The sequence below is a fragment of the Rhinichthys klamathensis genome, unplaced genomic scaffold, assembly GCF_029890125.1.
Source record: "Rhinichthys klamathensis goyatoka isolate OS25496 unplaced genomic scaffold, OSU_Roscu_1.1 h1tg000521l_1, whole genome shotgun sequence".
NCBI lineage: Eukaryota > Metazoa > Chordata > Actinopteri > Cypriniformes > Leuciscidae > Rhinichthys > Rhinichthys klamathensis.
Genome location: NW_026607000.1, coordinates 487,847 through 508,542, shown reverse-complemented (window position 1 = coordinate 508,542; position 20,696 = coordinate 487,847). Strand labels below are relative to the sequence as shown.

General features: G+C 44.8%; 1 protein-coding gene across 1 annotated transcript in view; it reads left to right on the top strand.

The window, feature by feature from the left end:
• Positions 1 to 20,696, top strand: part of bmp7b (bone morphogenetic protein 7b) — a 74,249-nt gene that overhangs the window by 39,636 nt on the left and 13,917 nt on the right. Inside the window, exon 2 of the mRNA XM_056238367.1 lies at positions 17,435 to 17,627. Coding sequence (XP_056094342.1) covers positions 17,435 to 17,627 — 193 coding nt within the window. The remainder of the gene's footprint in view (positions 1 to 17,434; positions 17,628 to 20,696) is intronic.

Sequence of the window (20,696 nt, the reverse complement as noted above, 5' to 3'; positions counted from 1 at the left end):
TCATCCATGAACACTATTTCTGCCTGAGTCCTGTTGGATTGCTTTCCATCGGCTATGGAGGTGAAGACGACAACTCCCATGATTCCACGCTCATCAAGCTATGCCTTTGTAACCCAGACAGCAAAATAGTGTCGGCCCAGATTCGGGCCATGTCTGGTACATGTGGATCCAACACGTACCAGATGTGGGCCGGATCTGGGCTGGCACTATGTTGCTGTCTGTGTCTTGTTTTGAATAAGCGACCTCTATTGTTATTGTTTTGAATAAACGACCTCAAGTGGCAAAATTGACATACTGTGCCTTTAAAACGGTTATATTTGCTGCATACAATATATCTCTATATGTCACTGACAATATGTCACTAAGCCCCGCTTTAAATACATTGTGAATGTTTTATAGAAACATGAGGAACAGTTCTTACAGTACAATAATGGTATCAGCTGGAATCACTTTCAAAGCGATTCTTTTCAAAGTAATTGTTTTCAAAGGCTTTTTCAATTGACAGAGAAGCATTTGTCTTGATTCTGGTTTATGTCTTAATTATTTATCATGTTACTGCATATTCAACATGTCGTGCTCCAATAGAAAATAGTGTTCGTTGAACTGTTTTATGGGGTATTTCGAAAGATAATGCACTACAAAAGAGCATCACAGTACTTTTGTGAAAGAACAGAAGACTGCGAGAGGAGGCTGCTCCACATCTGCTCCACACAGTCGATAAAGTCCTCTTTAATGTGGAAGCCTTGACAGAGAGATTGAGGGCCGGCTGTGGACCAAGTTCAGAGAGGGCGTGTCTGTCCACAGGGGGAGCGCACCTGCGGCAGGCCACGGGTTTGGGGTACAGAGCTTTTGAGGGCTTTATGGATGGGCGATGCACGCTTACTTGTGTCACCACTTCTGGCTGCTCTGAGCCTGGAGATCTTATTTATTGGTTATAGGGTGGAACAGAACAACTGCTGCAATCATTCACTCTGTGTGTGTGTGTGTGTGTGTGTGTGTGTCCAAGTTTGCAGATGTTTCTTAGAGTAGATTTGCCATGATGTATCTGAAGCCACGTGCATTGTGTTTGTAGGCATATGTTGTGTGTGTGTGTGTGTGTATATCTGGTATTCCCTACAATATGGGGACCAAATGTCACCACAAGGATAGTAATACCAGTACATTTTGACCTTATGGGGACATTTGTTCGGTCCTAATGAGGAAAAAAGCTTATAAATCATACTAAATTAAGTGTTTTGAAAATATCAAAAAGTATAAAAATGCAGAAAGTTTTCTGTGATGGGTAGGTTTAGGGGTAGGGTTAGTGTAAGGGGATAGAATATACAGTTTGTACAGTATAAAAATCATGACATCAATGGATAGTCCCCATAAAACATGGAAATCATTGTGTGTGTGTGTGATCTCATTTACTGTGAGGCCGCACATGTGCTCAGACAATGACGCCAAATGAACTAGGGAAAAAATGTGAAGAGACTCTTATTAAATAGCTCAACTATGACACTCCTCTGGTCTTGCTCTGCTGATGCCATTGATGAACAGGTGGCCGTTTGAATCATTTGTTTCTGGTTTGGTCGAAAGCATTCAGAACACTGTGTAATTTTGAAGACACTGCCAAACTGCCCGTCACCTAGATTCCTGTTCTCATAGGAGCTTCTCTAGAAATGCATGAACACAGTGGATCCAAAAAGTATTTGAACAGTATTTAACAGTATTGGTCTTGTATTTAAATTATCATAAAATGAGTTTCCTAGTCAGAAATCGGATATGAAAGGCCTCTCAAGTCATATTTATGACTGGGAAACTCTGAGATAATTTGTGCAGCATGTCTCTATGGGTGTCTGTGCTCTGGTCTACATTATCAGGAGTGTGCGTGTTTGTTTTTTCAAGCACATTCCTGTAGGTATGTTTTAATGGTGTAAGGGTGAAGCAATGACAGCTTGGTACACGTCATCCATTAAAATCTACAGAGAAATGGAAAAGCACTTAGACCAAACTTTTTGATCTTCCCAGAGAGAAGAAGAGAAAGACTCAGGAAAGAGAGATGTGTGTAAGAGTCAGCGAGACACAGAGATAAAACTGTAAACAAGTCTTGCTTAGATGCACAATTAAAATAAGGTCCAAGTTAAGTGACAAAGAAAAAATCTGCACACACCTGCCAAAACTATAGCCTTGTCAATGCACTCCTGGTTCTCACTTGAGTGAAGTGAATTCACATTAAGCTTGCAACATTTTGAAACCTGTTGGATCCAACACCTGTTAGCACATCATTAGGCCATGGTGCTCATACAGACAACGTGAGTTTGAATCTAGCAAGCTTCAATGTCAGATGGAGTTTGATTGGCCGTTAACATTCATCAGCTGAAATGTATATCTCTTTGAAAGTGAATCCATTTATTTCTGTTATATACGATATTGTCCACTCGTGTGGATGCTAATATAGTTATCATTATAGTTATCTTTACATTTATCGTTCTTGGGGTGAACACGCCTTTAGAATCCATATCAGCATGTGTTGAATGATACACGCTAGTGCAGCTGTCAGATGTGCAAGAGCTCTATTTCTTGCTTTGAACCCATAAAAGTATTACAAAATAAGAAAGAACCATCTTTGTCAAAGATGCTTTACCACTGTAGAGGTCTAGGTGTCTCTGTTAGAGCTGTTGCTCTGTGCCAAGCGGGCACAGGTGCCTAGGTCTGCCCTGCGAGGGGGCACCCTGGGGGTTCAATGGAAGGGCAGCTCTGAATTAGAACGGTGTATAAACAATTCCAGTCCTCTGAGAAGAGCGGGACAATGAGACACGGAATGCCCCCTGCTAATCGTCACTGCTGGGTAACTGGATCCATGCGCGCTCTCCCTCTCTCGCTTTCACCTTACTGCACAGTAGGGCCTTTGTGCTGTTTGCTGCCATTCTAAAGGCGGTATGAAAGGAGGATGAGGAAAGGTAGTGGACGGAGAGGGCAAAGGATGGGTAGAAAAGATGATGAAAAGATCTGAAGGAGGAGATGAGGGAAGATGAAGGGAGAAAGGGATGAAGGGACAGAGAGTATTTTAGGATAAATGAGGTGAGCAGGTAAGAAACCAATGCTTCACAACTGCTGGGTGTCGACCTGAAAATGGGGGTCTGTTCTGTTACAGTCATCAGGGAAAGGTAATGCTAAATGCAAATAATAACATGCAACCATAAAAATAATACATAGGATAGCAAAATAGACTTATTATGTTGATGCCACAGGTTTTGTGGACTGGCACAACCTTCTCTCCCCCGGGTTTGTTTTAGCTTTTTGTGTCATTCATTGTCTGAAGGAGATGTGCAGGCGTGCCCAAGGCATGGCAACGCGATGCGCCGTCTCATCCCCTCTACATGGAAAGACATTCCCTTTCGAGGGAACTCAATGCTATTTCATGGTGTTGACACTATGGGAATGTTAATACCAACTACGCCATGCTGAGAGAATACATGGTGCGGTGAATCTGTGAACTGCGCACAATAGTGAGCTAGGCATAACAACTCTATGGCCAAGCCTGGAGTTGAGCATCAACACTTCTCTGGGCGCATCCTATGCGACTTATACAACAGCCTCATTCCCTAATAGCCAGTGACAACAGGTGCTAGGGAAAAATACCAGAGCCCCATGCTCCAATACTTACCTTATCCCTATTTTAGCAAAGGAACTCCAGCACAGGTAGCCTGACTTCCGGAAGCGGCACAGGAGCTCATGATCAGAGCTTTCCAGGGAATTCCATAAACATAGTCAAGTCATCTTCATTTATATAGTGCTTTTAACAATGTAGATTGTTTCAGAGCAGCTTTACAGTGATAAACATACAATTTACGGTAGCAGAGATTGTTTTGGCTTTATAGCGATTTTTGAATAATGTTATTTCCAGCTAAAGTTAGTTTTGATTGATTCTCTTCCAGCAAAATGATCATTTGTTATCAAATTAGGGGCCACTAAGATGACGGCGTTCTCTCTAAACAGACTTTAAACGCGAACCTTTGACCTGATGGCGTTCACATGCGCATTAAGAATTGATTCCATAGTTATATTCGTTTGAATATATGTGCGCAGGTTTGTAATTTCCCTACAAACCATGCCTAAACAAACTACTTGTCTTGCCTATACATTAGATAAAGAATTTTGTTTTATTTTATCACTTCGGGGTACGCGAACCGGATTTTCAACAACGCTTTATCTGTAGAGTGGGAAAGGAATCCTCCATAGGGAGAGGATGGTTGACACTTCAGCACTGCATTGTCATCGGGTCCTGGCGTATCTCCTTCGTCAGATCTGGATACGGCCTGGATCCGGCAGGCTGCGGGAAAACCTCGGGATAAACATGTCACGGTATGCGGATATGAACCCAAACGCAGACAGTAATAAATAAAACACGGATTTATTAAACAGACAGAAAACAAAGACCCACGAGGGAGCAAACGAACATTGACAAGACTAGACTAATAAACTTGACAAAAACATGAGACTAGAACTAACAGGCAGGATACAAACTCTGATCACCGGAATAAACAGCTCACAGAACAGGACGACAGGATACAACGAACAAGCACCGAGTAACAAACACAAGGATCTTAAATGAGGAACATAATCACAAGGGCACAGGTGACACAGATAAATAATCAAGACTAACAAGGAAACAAGGGGGTGTGGTAAAAGACACAAAACAATGCAAACACATAACAGGCCATGTGCTTGCACACACAACATAAACAATCCTGACAAAACAAAGACACTAAAGTTGGCGTAGATGCCATTCCTCTTATGATGTAATGAGTACATCAAGATTTAAGGGAAGTGTTCCCAGTTCCGGCTGACCTAATCTATGCAGCCTGACATTGAATTATAGAAGTCTATAATGTATTATGTGTATGCTAGGTCAAAGAGATGTGTTTTTAGTCTAGCTTTAAACTGACAGAGTGTGTCTGCTTCCCGGACAATGGTAGGAAAACTGTTCCAAAGTTTTGGTGCTAAATAAGGAAAAGGATCTACCGCCTGCAGTCGATTTAGATATTCTAGGTATTATCAACTGGCCGGAATTTTGAGATCGCAATAGACGTGAAGGACTATAATGCGTTTAGAGCTCGCTCAAGTACTGCGGAGCTAAACCATTTAGTGCTTTGTAAACAATATTTTAAAATTTATACGATGTTTAATAGTCATAGTCACCACTATGTTCCAGTAGTATGCTTAGTCCATAGACAAGGGTCACTTTCTCACCACAGAATGTGACCATCACACAGGGGAACATACACCCCTACTTAAAACCCCAATATATAATTGGGAAGGGAGACAAAATGAGAGAATGGGAACTAGAATGCCTGCCTAGATATCTCTCATTCCTCCAGCTCTACATCTTACTTTCACCTTAGGGAGCGGCACACAAGGCACATCTCAGCATGTCTAGCTGTACAGGGCAGCATACAAGAGGATGGTTAGTAATGCAGTACGGCCCATCCTCAGCTCTGCCAAGCTCATACCAGCCGTCTGTTCACCAAAGAAGGCCAACCCATCCACAGGCAAGTGTAACACCAAACCCCAACTAATAATTGGGGAGGGAGACAGAATGAGAAATTGGGACGCTATGTGACCAGCCCATAATAATTCTTATTCATCATCTCTATACAACTAGGAATAGAGTAAAGATACTTTCAGAAGATCCGTAAGCAATAGTTTTCCTTTTCTATTCACTGACTCGGTATATAAGCGTGCCTCATACTCCAGATACTGGAGGAGAGCAAAATACAACATATTCCAGCTCTCAGTAGCACCCCCCGTCACACTGGAGGGAGGGCAACCCAGAAGTGAAGGGGTCGAATCTCACCGCGGCCACTCCTTCAGTAAGCTGTTGCCTCAGCAGTTTACTGCTAACACCTCCAGATATATGAAAGGAGGGGCAACCGAAAAATTAGGATCTTTTTTCCGTGACCAGCCCTTCTATGAAACCGTTGTCTCTCAGCTTTTTTTACCAGCTGTGCTGGAAGAAGGTTAGCTGAAGAGTGAAGGGGTTGCATCATGTCAACGTGACCACACCTTCACTCCTTCATTCTCATCGCTCTAAGAGAATCAAGCTAGAACAGAGCTTCATATGGCAAATGCTCTTCAGTGATGCAGTGCCATAAGAGCCTCCAGCTCCAGTGAGAGCTGAACGGGCTGCTTGCACACGCTGGATTTTATCCCTAGAGAATCAAGCAAGAACAACAGTTCTTACTGCAAATGCATCACAATGAGCGCATCCAGCATCCAGCGCATCCAGCTCCAGATAAAAAAATCTGATGACGTCTAATGCAGGCGCACTTTTATATGCTTGGGCGCTCCATATGACGTCATAGTATTGGAGTCGGCCAATAAAGATTGGTGTGTTTTACACATGCTTCAGACCCTGGTCACGCCTGGAAGCATTCCCATAGCGTCAACACTATGACGCAGCATACATTTTTCTCGAAAGGGAACTTTAATTTCTTGACAACCTTTTTCTTTGCTGTTCTTTAAAATGGCATTATTATTATTTTTATTATCTATTAAATGTATTATTCTAACAGTTTGAAAAAAACTGCTTCAGTGATGATTAATATATGAAAAACTTGTGGTGCAGCCAACATGTTCATGTTCAAAGTTGGCCAACATGCAGAGAAATACAGGGAAATATAACATCAAACAGGATATGATATCATCTTGAGGTCCCATGCAAACCCTCATGACTATGTCATGGTAAAAAAAAAAAAAAAAAAAAAACGCTTGAAATACAAGGTATTTTTATTGAATGAGGCAATGTTACTTTAGGAAGAAGAATGTCATGTGGTATGACTCCACAAAAAACTTTTATGAATTAATAATTCATGATATTTGTAAAAAAAAAAAAAACGTTACTTTAAATAGATTTGTATTACTATTTTATATTTATTACATTTTCTTGCATATATTCAGCTTGTTAGTACTTGCTACTTTTTATCTGGGTAAGTGGGTATACCACATGACATGTTTTGGAGTCATTAAATTAGAATTTTCTTAAAAATTGCATACATTTTCAAGAAACATGAATACAAAAAGGACATTTCTAAGACCTACTGTAGACAAGAGTTTTTTCTTTATTATGAACAGCCTTCATAATAAATACCATCGACCCAAATAAATGGGGTGCTGTGTTGGCTTGGCCTTTGATGTCCAATGTAAAACCAGTTGAGAACCAGAATAGATCACATACTCTGGGAATCAGTAAAGAGAGAAATACATCCTAATTTTCACACAGTTCAGTCTCTTCAGACGATGATTCACTGCTCTCAGTAGAGCTATGAGGATGACAGCTGCTCTCACTGGCTCTGATGCACTGACTGCAGAGTCAACAAGGCTGCTATTGTCTGTGTGTGTGCAGTACTCTCACACAGTGATAAAAGACTGAAGAGCAGCCAAAGAAAGACAGAGAGCTATCTTCAGTCCTTGACAGGGCTTATCAATCACTGAAAAGTGAGAGTTCGGCACATTAGACAACTTCTGAGCACATTACACACCAAATACTGTTAGCTCACCTACTGTATCAGACAGTGAAGATCATTATGTGCAACAAGCAGAATAAAAAAAAAAAAAAACAAATAAATCAGACATTCAATTTTTCTACAATGGCTTCACTATCATTAACCCTATAAAACCTACTGTTATAGGTTCTCTTACGAGAGTATCTCTCGTACTGCGTAATAGCTTACGCTAGGGGAAAAACTCTTTTCCGCGAGATATTGAAGCCAAAAATTATCCTTAATTTTTTATTAATGTAAAACGCTTTGCAGCAGCAAGCAGACATAGGCGAAACAGCTCGCGCGCCAATTGGTTGCTCTGCAGCAAATGCAGCAGCCTATCGAGAGAGACTCTGCGTGACGTAATGACCAATGGGGGCAATTCGCGCCCATATCGTCACGTCCCGCCAGAAGGGGCGTGGTCTCACCCTATAAATATGCTCGTTAGGCTGATACAAGCTGATTTTTACCTCTTCAGCGAAGCACACGCATCGCTGGATCCGGAGTGAGAAGCCGCGCCGTCGAAGCAAGCCTTTCAGCGGGACGAGCTCTGGAGTCGCTGGCCTCGCCGCCTTCAACTGCCGTACCTGCTGCGCTTTCCGGCGTTCTATATCCTTTCATACTCTGTGTGTATTTACTCTGTTGAGAGTGTTTGCTCGCTTACTTGACGCGACTCACACTTCTCTCACAAAAAGAGCTGCGTCTTTTTAAAGATGCCTTCCTGTGGCTCGTGCCGCGCCCCGCTCAGCGATGGAGACCGGCACGTCATCTGTGTTTCCTGCCTGGGTGAGGATCACGCGGCTCTCGCGCTCGCTGACGGCGGATGCCCTCATTGCGAGTTTTTGCCCATGGTGACTCTGAGGACTCGCCTGGCATCATTCTCCGAGCCTTCACCAGCCCGCCGTAGTGCCGCGCCGCAAGAAGCGCCGCGCCCAGCGCGCTCCCGAGCTTTCTCCAGCCCGCCAAAGCTCGCCGGTTCGCCCGCCAGCTTCGCCGGCTTCGCTCGAGTCGCTCACTGACGGACAACGGCCGCCGCCTGCCGCCGCGTCCATCCACGAGTTTGACGAACCCACCGAGGCGTGTTCTCTTCTGGCATCCGATAGTGAGGATTGGGTGAGCTCCGTGGATCTCCCCTCCGCTAGCGTTTCCCGCCAGACCACTGGTAAGAGAGCCGGCATTGAGACTGAGCTGATGCGTCTGCTCTCTCAGGCCGTGGGAAGCATCGGCCTCGATTGGGAGGCGCCCACGCAACCGCCGCGCAACAGGCGAGCTCTGTGGACCTCCGCCTTCTGTCCGCGAGTCGTCAAGGAAACGGGCCAGCATCAAGACCGCGAGCCCTAAAAACCGCGGCTAGCTTTCTTTACGTTATAAGAAATCTACCCCGCCCCCCATGGGCGTGCGTCACCGGCAAATGAGAAAAGAGTGTGTTTTAGTCCCCGCCGAGGCCGGACTAATCTCCATTTCTCAAACATTTCTCAGCTCCTAGTTTGAGCGGCTGAAAATGTCATTATTGCAGCAATGAGCCTGTTGTATAACACGCACACCTGCATACAAACGCCGACACACACAAAACTGTGATGACGCTCTCTTATCTGCTTGCGATAGTGTAGTTCTCCCTGTGGCCCAGTGGCAGAACCTGAAGCTTTCACGCGAGAGACCCGTGTTCGATCCCGGCTCTCGCAGCAGATAAAAATTTAGTCTCGCCGCGGCCAGACTTCCACCGAAACTTTTCGCTCGTTCAGTTCCAGAAAATGCGACTGTTCCAGTGTATTTTGCAGTAAACAAGCTGGTACCACGGCCCGCTTGCCTGCACATAAAGGCCGTTTCCATGGCGACCCAGAAAAATCATGTAATCTTTGTATTTCTGGTTTTCCGGCCACAGCCGATGGTGTTATAAGTGTAATAAAATGCTCACAGCCCAGTGTTCATTTCTACACACAAACACAGCCCGCCACGGTACAGGGCTCGCACAAATGAAATCGATGCATGTCAATTGTGCATTAAATGTAGTGAATGTGCCCACAACCCAGTGCCCACAAACACTACCACGGTTTCTGTAAAACGAAACCAACACAAGTCTTCCTAGCCTCCTAGGAAATCGGTGTTTCAGTCTCGCCGTGGCCAGACTTCCACTGAAATTTTCGCTCGTTCAGTTCCAGAAAATGTGACTGTTCCAGTGTATTTTGCAGTAAGCAAGCCAGTACCATGCCTGCTTGCCTGCACACAAATGCTGTTCCCACGGCGACCCAGATAAATCACATAAATGGTGTATTTTCTGGTATTCCGGCCACAGCCGATGGTGTTATGAGTGTATTGAAAATGCCTACAACCCAGGGCTCATTTCTACACACAAACACAGCCCGCAAAAATGCAGGGCACGCACAAACAATCCGGCCACGGCCGATGGTGTTATGAGTGTTGTAAGAATGCCCACCCAGTGCCCATTCCCACACCCAGACACAGCCCGCCACGGTGCAGGGCTAGCACAAATAAAATCGACTCAGGTCGATTGTGCAAACAATGTAGTAAACGCGCCCATGTCACCATGCCCGCTCACACTACAGTACATGCTGCGTGTCCCTTGGTTTCTGTAAAAACGAAACCAACACACATTCAGTCGGCCATGACCGACAATGTTTTCAGTGTAATAAATCTGCCCGCAGCCCCGCGCCCACATTTTCTCACAGACACGCCGATTCCTACGGGATCTCCCCCGCTCGCTTTTTCTGCACAATCTGCCATAAAAAAGCTGAGCGCGGCCAGGCCGCCCGCTGTGATCAGCGCGCCCCCCGCCTCCAACGCTGTAAACACGGTGTTGTGTTCCCAGTATGCCCGGGCTCTCGAGCTGCCGTTTTGTCGCGGCCGGAGCCCGGATTTCATTCTGCCTCTAGCTATTCACGCAGATGCGTGGTCAAAGCTTCCCGAGTTATCAGAATGGGTGCTGAACACTATAAAGAGAGGCTATTCGCTACAATTCGCTCGACGCCCGCGCCGTTATACGGCGCGTGTCGAAACTACGGTGAAAAATGAAGTGTCTCATCTACTTCGTGCCGAGATAGCGAAACTACTGAGCAAAGGGGCTATAGAACCTTTATCTCAGGCTCAGAGCGAAGGGGGCCTATACAGCAGATATTTTCTGGTACCGAAAAAGGATGGGGGTCTCAGACCCATTTTAGATCTACGACAGCTGAACAGAGTGCTTGTGAAACGCCAGTTCAGAATGCTTACGACCAGGAAAATCCTCGCGCAAGTGCGCCACGGGGACTGGTTTATGTCGATAGATCTGAAAGACGCCTATTTCCAAATACAAATAGCGTCCCATCACAGGCGATTTTTGAGATTCGCCTTCGAGGGCCAGGCATATCAATACACAGTCCTGCCGTTCGGCCTGTCCCTAGCACCTCGTACATTTACGAAGTGCATGGACGCGGCGCTCGCACCCCTGAGACTTCAGGGCATGCGAGTCCTGAACTACTTGGACGATTGGCTGATTCTGGCTCGATCACGATCGGAGCTCATAGAACACAGGGCCGCATTACTCGAGCACCTCGAGGAGCTGGGCCTCACAGTCAATTGGGCGAAGAGCTCACTGTCTCCCAGTCAGAAAATTTCCTTTCTGGGAACCGTGTTGGACTCGCTGTCCATGACAGCACGCCTGTCACCAGAGCGCGGGCTAAATATTCAGCGCGGCGCAAAATCCTTCCGCCACGGCGCGATAGTTCCGCTCAAAAGGTTTCAGAAAATGCTGGGGCTGATGGCCTCAGCAGCCTCTGTACTCCAGTCGGGCTTGCTCCGCATGCGCCCACTGCAGATGTGGCTGAAAGCGCGGGTTCCACCCAGGGCATGGACAGCGGGTCTGTTTCGCCTCAGGGTCGACCTTCAGTGTGTTTCAGCTCTGGAACCTTGGAAAATAACCGACTGGTATCAGTCAGGTGTGAGTCTGGGGACCGCTTCGAGTGTGAAGGTGGTGTCTACGGACGCCTCCACCTCGGGGTGGGGAGCGCTGCTCGAGGGCAGACCGCTAGCTGGCCTGTGGTCAGAACGGGAAAAGCTCCTTCACATAAACTGCTTGGAGATGATAGCAGTCGACAAAGCGCTACGGCGTTTTTGTCCCCAGGTAACAGGCCACCACGTCTTGGTCCGGTCGGACAACATGTCAGTGGTGGCATACATAAATCGCCAGGGCGGCGTCAGGTCACGAAATCTTCACAGGCTGACGGAACGCCTCCTGGTCTGGGCTCAGCACAACCTGCTCTCACTGAGAGCAGCGCACGTGCCTGGTCACCTGAATGTGGGACCAGACAGACTGTCCAGGAACAATGTTCCAGCAGGGGAATGGTCGCTGCACCCGCAGACGGTCCAGCTGCTGTGGAAAACGTTCGGCAGAGCACAGGTGGACCTATTCGCGTCCCACGAAAACGCTCATTGCCCGGAGTTTTTCTCGAAAAGCAAGGACGCACTGGCTCATGTTTGGCCCCGCTGCCCCCTATATGCTTTTCCTCCTGTCTCGCTCCTGCCTCAGGTGTTGGAACGAATCAGGGAGAACGGATGCCCAGTGCTGCCCGTAGCTCCGCTCTGGACAAACCAGACGTGGTTCCCTGCCCTGATGCAGCTGACCAGCACTGCCCCATGGCCTGTACCATTGAGGAGAGACCTCCTCTCTCAGGCGGAGGGCTCGATTTGGCACCCTCGCCCAGAGTTGTGGTCCCTGCACGCATGGGCCATCAACGGGTACCCGCTAGCCTCCCAGAAGGAGTGTTAAACACGATCGCGCAGGCTAGAGCTCCGTCTACCAGGCGGCTCTACTCCTCGAAATGGTCTGTTTTCTCTGCATGGTGTCAAGCCCAGAGCTTTTCACCTGTGGAATGCGGGGTTTCGGAAGTACTTTCCTTCCTTCAAGAGCTACTGGATAAGGGCAGGACCCCATCCACGCTCAAAGTATATGTGGCGGCCATAGCAACGTTTGCAAAACCGGTGTCTGGCCAGTCGCTGGGGAAAAACGACTTAGTCGTGCGTTTCCTTAGGGGAGCTCGGAGGCTGAACCCTCCCAGGCCCCCTTCAGTCCCGACGTGGGACCTTTCCACGGTCCTGGAGGCCATGAAAGGCGCCCCGTTCGAGCCAATCCAGCTGGTGGACATGAAACACCTGTCGTTCAAAACAGTGTTTCTCATGGCTCTCGCTTCAGTGAAGCGCATAGGGGACTTACAGGCGCTTTCAGTAAGCGCGTCGTGTATGGAGTTTGGGCCTAATGACTCGAAGGTCATTCTCAAACCAAAGCACGGGTATGTCCCGAAATCCCTCAATACACCGTTCAGGGCCCAGGTAATTTCCCTGTCCGCCCTTCCGGTTCTCAGTGAGGAGGAGGATGCGAGTCTCCTTTGCCCCGTCAGGGCATTGAGAGCTTATGTGTCACGCTCGTCTGTTTTCAGACAGACGGAGCAGCTTTTTGTTTTGTTTGGCGGGCGTTCCAAGGGACTCGCCGCCTCAAAACAGAGCCTATCCAGATGGATAGTGGATGCCATTGCGCTCGCTTACTCTGCGAAGGGCCTACAGTGCCCCTTGGGTGTCAGGGCGCACTCCACGAGAGGCGTGGCCTCTTCGTGGGCATGGTCGAGCGGGGTTTCCCTGCAAGATATCTGTACGGCCGCGGGCTGGGCCTCGCCGTCTACATTTATAAAATACTATAACCTGGAGGTACCCGCCTTACAAGCTAAGCTTTTGGCGGTCTAAAATTCAGTGCTATCTGCCCCGCTGTGCGGCCCAGATGCTGAGTTTACTGCAGCCCCATGAGTGTTGACACACGTATGGCCACCCAGATCAGGCTGAAAGCTTTCACCCTGGCTGCGCGTTTTATTGTCATATGATAGCCCCGCTGGGTGCTTTTTTATAGGGAATGACGCTTCCAGCCTCTCTTCCTCCACTCTATGTGAGTTTATGGTGATTATGCACTACATGAGCCCTGGGCTTCGGCCCCCGGGACTTTGGTGTTGGATCCCTGTACGCACGGCGTGTTGCATTGTGTTCCCCTAGCGTAAGCTATTACGCAGTACGAGAGATACTCTCGTAAGAGAACGTACTCGGTTACTAACGTAACCTCGGTTCTCTCTAGAGAGGGAACGAGTACTGCGTATCTTGCCGTGCTTGGGATACGCTCTGGTTCGCTTCAGCGATAAAAACCAGCTTGTATCAGCCTAACGAGCATATTTATAGGGTGAGACCACGCCCCTTCTGGCGGGACGTGACGATATGGGCGCGAATTGCCCCCATTGGTCATTACGTCACGCAGAGTCTCTCTCGATAGGCTGCTGCATTTGCTGCAGAGCAACCAATTGGCGCGCGAGCTGTTTCGCCTATGTCTGCTTGCTGCTGCAAAGCGTTTTACATTAATAAAAAATTAAGGATAATTTTTGGCTTCAATATCTCGCGGAAAAGAGTTTTTCCCCTAGCGTAAGCTATTACGCAGTACTCGTTCCCTCTCTAGAGAGAACCGAGGTTACGTTAGTAACCGAGTACGTTTTATAAGGCCTCTAAATGATCAAAATATCGAATGTACTAATCAATTAAATCTACTACATGCCTTCTTTTGTCTGATTAAAAAAGTTTATACTTTTTAGCAAGTGAAAGGCCTTTTAACATAATTCAAAAAATGTCCCCCTTCAGGTCGTGATACACATGAGTTTGAGCTGTGAAATATTTAGAAGTAAATATAAGAATAATATTTCAAGATGAACACTTACTGGACTGAAACAACTTAGGTTTATTTGATTATCCACAAATGATATTTGATAAAAATCACATTAAAATGCAAAAAATCAAATATGATCCATCAGACTTTTGAGGAACGGTTGTCATCATTGTTTTGCATTGAAATATATGTTTTGCCCCCACAATAAAAACTACAGAGCTTTGATCATATAACTATGAAAATAATTGAACTATTATCTTACTCATACATACTATTGGGAGATATACTGTAGATTGACAACTGATATTATTTATATGACGTTTATTTAAGTAATCTGGTATATAGTTATAAAGATCTTGCACTATAGCTATCAAAATTTCATGTTGATTAATTTCTTGCAAAATCACTGGAACCTAGAGCTTCTGTCAGGTCAGTTTGAAGTTATCCATGCTTGTAATGATTGGAAAGAAATGTCAACTAAAATCATTTTTCTTTACATTATTATGTAGTTACACCCGATGCCAGCCTTTCAAATCTCACCAGGGTTTCCCAACTTAAAAAGCCATAATTGGCAAAGATGTCACGATGATTGTACACTGTCTTAAAAGGGTGCAACAATTTTAAAACTTTGTACCTTCCTAAAGGTGCAATTTAGTACCTTAGACCCTGTCCAAAATGGAACCCTAAGCCCCACGATTCTTCCTCTGAATCCACACTTTCGTGATGTAACGCCACTTTGACTGATGGGCAGAATTCTGCAGTGGAGTTCGCTTCAGTGCGGGCCTGGCAAAACTGTGCATCCAGGGTGCATATCGGCCGCAAAGGAGGCACTCTGAAACCTAAAATGACAAATGGGATATCCTACACCTACAGTCTTTTGGACTCCACAAAACTGCAAGTGCACATAAAGTGTGCCATTTGGGACAGGGCCATAGAGTAGTAATAAGTATCAGAAAGTTTCACTTAAGGCACTACTGTGAACCTTTATGTGAAGGGTACAGAAGTCCCTTTAAAGGATTAGTTCACTTTTAAAAAAAACTTTTGCTGATAATTTACTCACCCCCATGTCATCCAAGATGTCCATGTCTTTCTTTCTTCAGTCGAAAAGAAATTAAGGTTTTTGATGAAAACATTCCAGGATTTTTCTCCATATAATGGACTTCAATGGTAGCCAAACGGTTCAAGGTCCAAAAGACAGTTTCAGTGCAAACTGCAAACTGTTCAAATGGTTTTAAATGACTCGTTAATCAAAATGAACAAATCTTTTTCCGAGTCAATTCGTTCCTTTCGGTCGTTAAATGAATCAAATGACTCGAAAAAAGATTTGTTCATTTTGATGAACGAGTTCGAACGGGAGAGTCACACAGAACAGAGCAAGGCGGGCATGTGAGCTTATAAAACTTAAACGTTGTTATTTATTTTTTAAATGAGCGATCGTTTCGCATGATAAGACCCTTATTCATCGTCTGGTGTCGTTTAAAGACATTTTAAGCTGCATCTGAAACTGTTATTAACTGTATTTTGGACCTTGGACCGTATGGTTCCCATTTAAGTCCATTATATGGAGAAAAATCCTGGAATGTTTTCATCAAAAACCGTAATTTCTTTTCGACTGAGGAAAGAATGACATAGGCATCTTGGATGACATGGGGGTGAGTAAATTATCAGCAAAAGTTTTTTCAAAAGTGAACTACTCCTTTAAGGGTACTACCCCAGTGACAAGCTGTTGTACCACTAAAATTTAAAAATTTAAATTGTTTACCCCCAGTGCTTGCGTTATACTAGCTTTAACGTGTCTGTGGTCTGCCCGGGACTGTATTTAGCTGAGATGGGGCACTGAGTTTTACAATGAATGGGAGAAATTGGATCGCCCAATATGGCAGCTCTGGTAACATAACCAGAATAACCACCTTCCAGTCTCTCTCTTGAATCCAACTCGGAAGTGACATAAACTGCAATTCATCGACCGGCCGCTAGAGACAGGCTCCAAAGGAGAGTCAATCCTATAGACCCCCCCATGTTAAAATGCCCAACTTTACAGCAGAAAAAAATATGTTTACAGCTTGGTACAAAAAATTGTTTTGGTCTATATAGCTAATTTTGCCCTTCATGACAACTGTGGGTGATTTTTTAAAAATAACTAATCCGTTTAAATTATATAAAGCCTAAAGTTCTGCATAATTAAGGGCGTGGCCACTTGAGTGACAGGTGGATTGCCGCTGATGTCACTTCTAGCCGTTTGTCTGCTTTCTGTTAGCTGTCACGTCACCTCAGCTAATCCCGCCTTTTTGCCCATTTTCGGTTTTCCGGGAGTGACGCGCAACCAAGATGGCGACGGCCGGCTCCGCCCACTTTGGGCTTCAAAAATGCTCTTCAGAAACCAACAGGTGACGCCATGGACACTACGTCCATATTTTTTTTTACAGTCTATGGGTGAAACTTACGTTTAGCCTTTGCTGTACGCTCCACATTGCATTGGCAAGTTTTACAGTTGTTTTAGCTATTTGAAGAAACAATGTTTATGATACTATTCATGTCAGATTTTATTGCTGATTTGAAATGTATCCATATTTCCACATTTAATATCTACCTGATTGAACATTCCTCAAAACATCTTCTTTTATCTTCAACCAAAGAAGGAAGATCATACCAGTTTGTACACATGAGGTACACATGAGTAAATGATGACAGAACTTTAATTTTGAGTTGAACGATCTCTTTATTTCAAGTTCCTTGGCTACCAAAACACTCCAGGCTCAGTGTCAGATTCTGCCCTATTAACGAAAAACATTCAGTTTTCACGATGATAAAATGTAAACACAATCTGATTAGCCAGTTTGAATCAAGTCCCAAGCTCGCTCACAAAATATGAGAGATGTCTTCTGCCTCACTAAGTCCAGATGATGGAGGAAAGAGTGAAAAGGAAAAAGAGAGAAAGGGCTTGAGAAAAAAGAGACACATAAAGCTGTCTGCAGGACTATGTCTCAATCAGTGGCTCTGGAGAGTTCAAACATCTGTCTAGATGTGCTCTGTGTTTATGCATGAAAAACCAGAATGGGGTGGCTTGACTTGCCTGCAGGCAGCAATAGTGCAAGCAAAGGTGACATTTGAGTTCAAGTGCAAATGAGTACAGTGTAAATGTCAAGCTAACCTTTCACTGCGGTGGAAATGTTTTGATACTGGTTCGAAGCGCTGATGCATCTCTTTCACTGTTTATCTTGTACAGTTGAACATGATAAGGAGTTTTTGCCCGTGAGGCGCCATCACAGAGAATTCCGATTTGACCTGTCCAAGATTCCCGAGGGCGAGGCGGTGACTGCGGCTGAGTTCCGGATCTACAAGGACTTTGTTCCAGAACGCTTTGACAATGAGACCTTCCGCATCAGCGTCTACCAGGTGCTGGAAGAACACCCAGACAGGTACATCTACATTCTATAGCGTATCATTCATGTTAAGGGCTCCAAGCAAGAAGCACTCAGGCAAGCAAACACATATCTGTCGTCGGACACTAGGTGGTGCTATAATGAGGGCCTTCACACATTCTGCTAACACCAGAATAAACTTTTTATTACTCAGAATTTTTGGGTCAACATCTAAATATAATGTTCTTGTCAGTTTCGTTTCCGCATATATAATTTTTTTTTAGTTTTTTTTTTTAAAAACCCTACTTATTCGAACACCTCTAAGGCCGTTCATCTGACCTTCATCAAATTTTGCACACAGCAGCAAGGGACTGTGCTGGCAAAAAGAATTTTGATTTGAAGAAGTGTAGCAAACTTAAACCCAATTTTTTTTAAATTAATACACATAAACCACAGGACATTGAGGACGCACTCCAATTCATGTAAAAATTACACAACTGCTACGACTGAAAATCCCTAATAATGCTGTTACCGTATGATCAGTGAAGTTTAAAATTGGTGTGCATCTTCTCTGGTGGACATACCAACAGATCCTCTATTATGACTATTATTATCAAATTTCAGCAACTAATAACACCAAATATGAATGGCCTATACTCTTACAAAAATGGATCATGTGAAAATGTGTACGTGTTAATTTTTTTTTTTGAAAGACTTTAATGTTTTTGCTAATAACTCTAGTCCTGAAAAAATATTCTTTCCTCTGAATCATACAGTGTCCCCGAAATCGGTTGATCATTATGCATATCCATATCCACAAGAAACCTTTTCTGGCATTTTGCATTTTTAAATCAGCCTCAGAAATATGAAAAACGTCTGCAGATTCCATGTGGGCCTGCATATAGTTTACTATTTTTTTTTTATGGTGGGGTGCTTCTTGCCTGGGAATTGGTTTCCAAGGAAAATCCATTCCTCTTGAGGGCTGTAGCGCTCTCAACCCCTCTGGTGCATAAACGCTGGACACATTTGATTTGTGTTTCCTTTCCTTCTATTTCTTTTTACCGCACACACAGTGCTCAGCCTATCTAACCATCCCAATGCAAACTTTACTGTTGCCACCACACCATGTTTCCTATTCCGACTCAGCGGCTCCCCTCTCAAAGAATCAGTTGTGCACCACAGGGCTTCCCTTCACCGCACGTTCGGGACCTTCTAGAATATCGGCATGACCCGCGCTGTGAGTTGGGATCAAGAACGTCTAGCTCCTCCTACGTGCTGCTCGACCCCTCCTGAAGGCCTCAGTTGCCTCGACAGGTCTGTGGGGAACAACACACCTCATTGTGCTCCCATCAGGGAGAGAAAAGAGACAAAAATGGAGTGATAAAGGAGACTGAATTAGACTGAGGCAGCAGATGTTGAGCAGAACAGGTGTTTGGATCACACACACTGAGCACCTGAACTACTCTGAGGCTTTGAAACTTCTGAAGTGTGTTCATGTAGTTCCAGTCTTTCTCTCCCTGCAGCGTTTCCCCTTGTCTTTTGTTGTATACTGCTTCTCGGTCTCTTTCTTACGCTGTCCTCTTGACTTGCTCTAAATTCCTCTGTTTGATTTAGTGCAGGGCAGCCACACTGTGAGATCAACAGCCGTTTATAAAGCCATTATTGTCAATTAAGGAAATGAAGTGCTCCCCAGGGCCTTACCATCTGGAGCGAACGCGCTCTCCCATTTCTCCACTTATTTCACTTTCCCCCCTCTGTTTCACATTATCCACCACCTTCTCCGTCTTTCCCTGTAAGGGTCATTCAAATCAGTGTCTTTTCCATTTTGAAAACAATTCAGTCTTCAATTAACAATGGCTTACTCTACACAATCATGGTAACAGATTTGACAGGTTACGAACCCCCTACTGATAATATATAATATAATACGGGTTAGTTTTAAGTTTTTAATTCTGCGGATACAATGTTTATTTAAAATATTATGTTAATTATAATATAACACTATTATCCACTAAAACCTCACCGGCCACTTTATTAGGTACACCTCGCTAGTACCGGGTTAGACCCCTTTTTGCCTTCAGAACTGCCTGCATTCTACGAGTCAGAGATTCAACAAGATGCTGGAAACATTCCTCAGAGATTTTGGTCCATGTTGTCATGAAAGCATCACGCAGTTTCTGCAGATTTGTTGGCTGCTCATCCATGACGTGAATCTCCTGTTCCTCTATTGGATTGAGATCTGGTGACTGTGGAGATCATTTGAGTTTAGTAAACTCCCTATCATGTTCAAGAAACCAGTTTGAGATGATTTTGTGATGTGTGTGTTATCCTGCTGGAAGTATCCATCAGAAGATGATACACATAAAGGGATGGACATGATCAGCAACAATACTCAGGTCGGCTGTGGCATTCAAACAATGCTCAATTGGTACAAAGGAGCCCAAAGAAAATGTCCCGTTCACCATTACACCAGCCTGAAACGCTGATACAAGGCAGGACAGATCCATGCGTGTTCATGTTGTTAACGGCAAATTCTGACTTTAAAATCTGAATGTTACAGCAGAACTCGAGACTCAAAACATTTTTCTAATCTTCTATTGTCTGATTTTGGTGATTCTGTGTGAATTGTATCCTCAGTTTGCTGTTCTCATCTGACAGGAGTGTCACCGGTGTGTGTTCTGCTGCTGTAGCTCTTCTGCTTCAGGGTTTGACGTGTTCAGAGATGCTCTTCTGCAGACCTCGGATGTATCGAGTGTTTATTTGAGTTACTGTTGTCTTTCTATCAGCTGAACCAGTCCGGTCATTCTCCTCTGACCTCTGGCATCAACAAGGCATTTCACCCACAGAACTGCTCACTGGATATTTTCTCTTTTCAAACTATTCTCTGTAAACCCTAGAGATGGTGATGTGTGAAAATCCCAGTAGATCAACAGTTTCTGAAATACTCGGACCAGCCCGTCTGGCATAAACAACCAGGCCACATTCAAAGTCACTTAAATCCCCCTTCTTCCTCATTCTGATGCTCAGTTTGAACTTCAGCAGATCGTCTTGACCATGTCTACATGCCTAAATGTATTGAGTTGCTGCCATGTGATTGGCTAGATTAGATATTTGATTTTAAAGGGC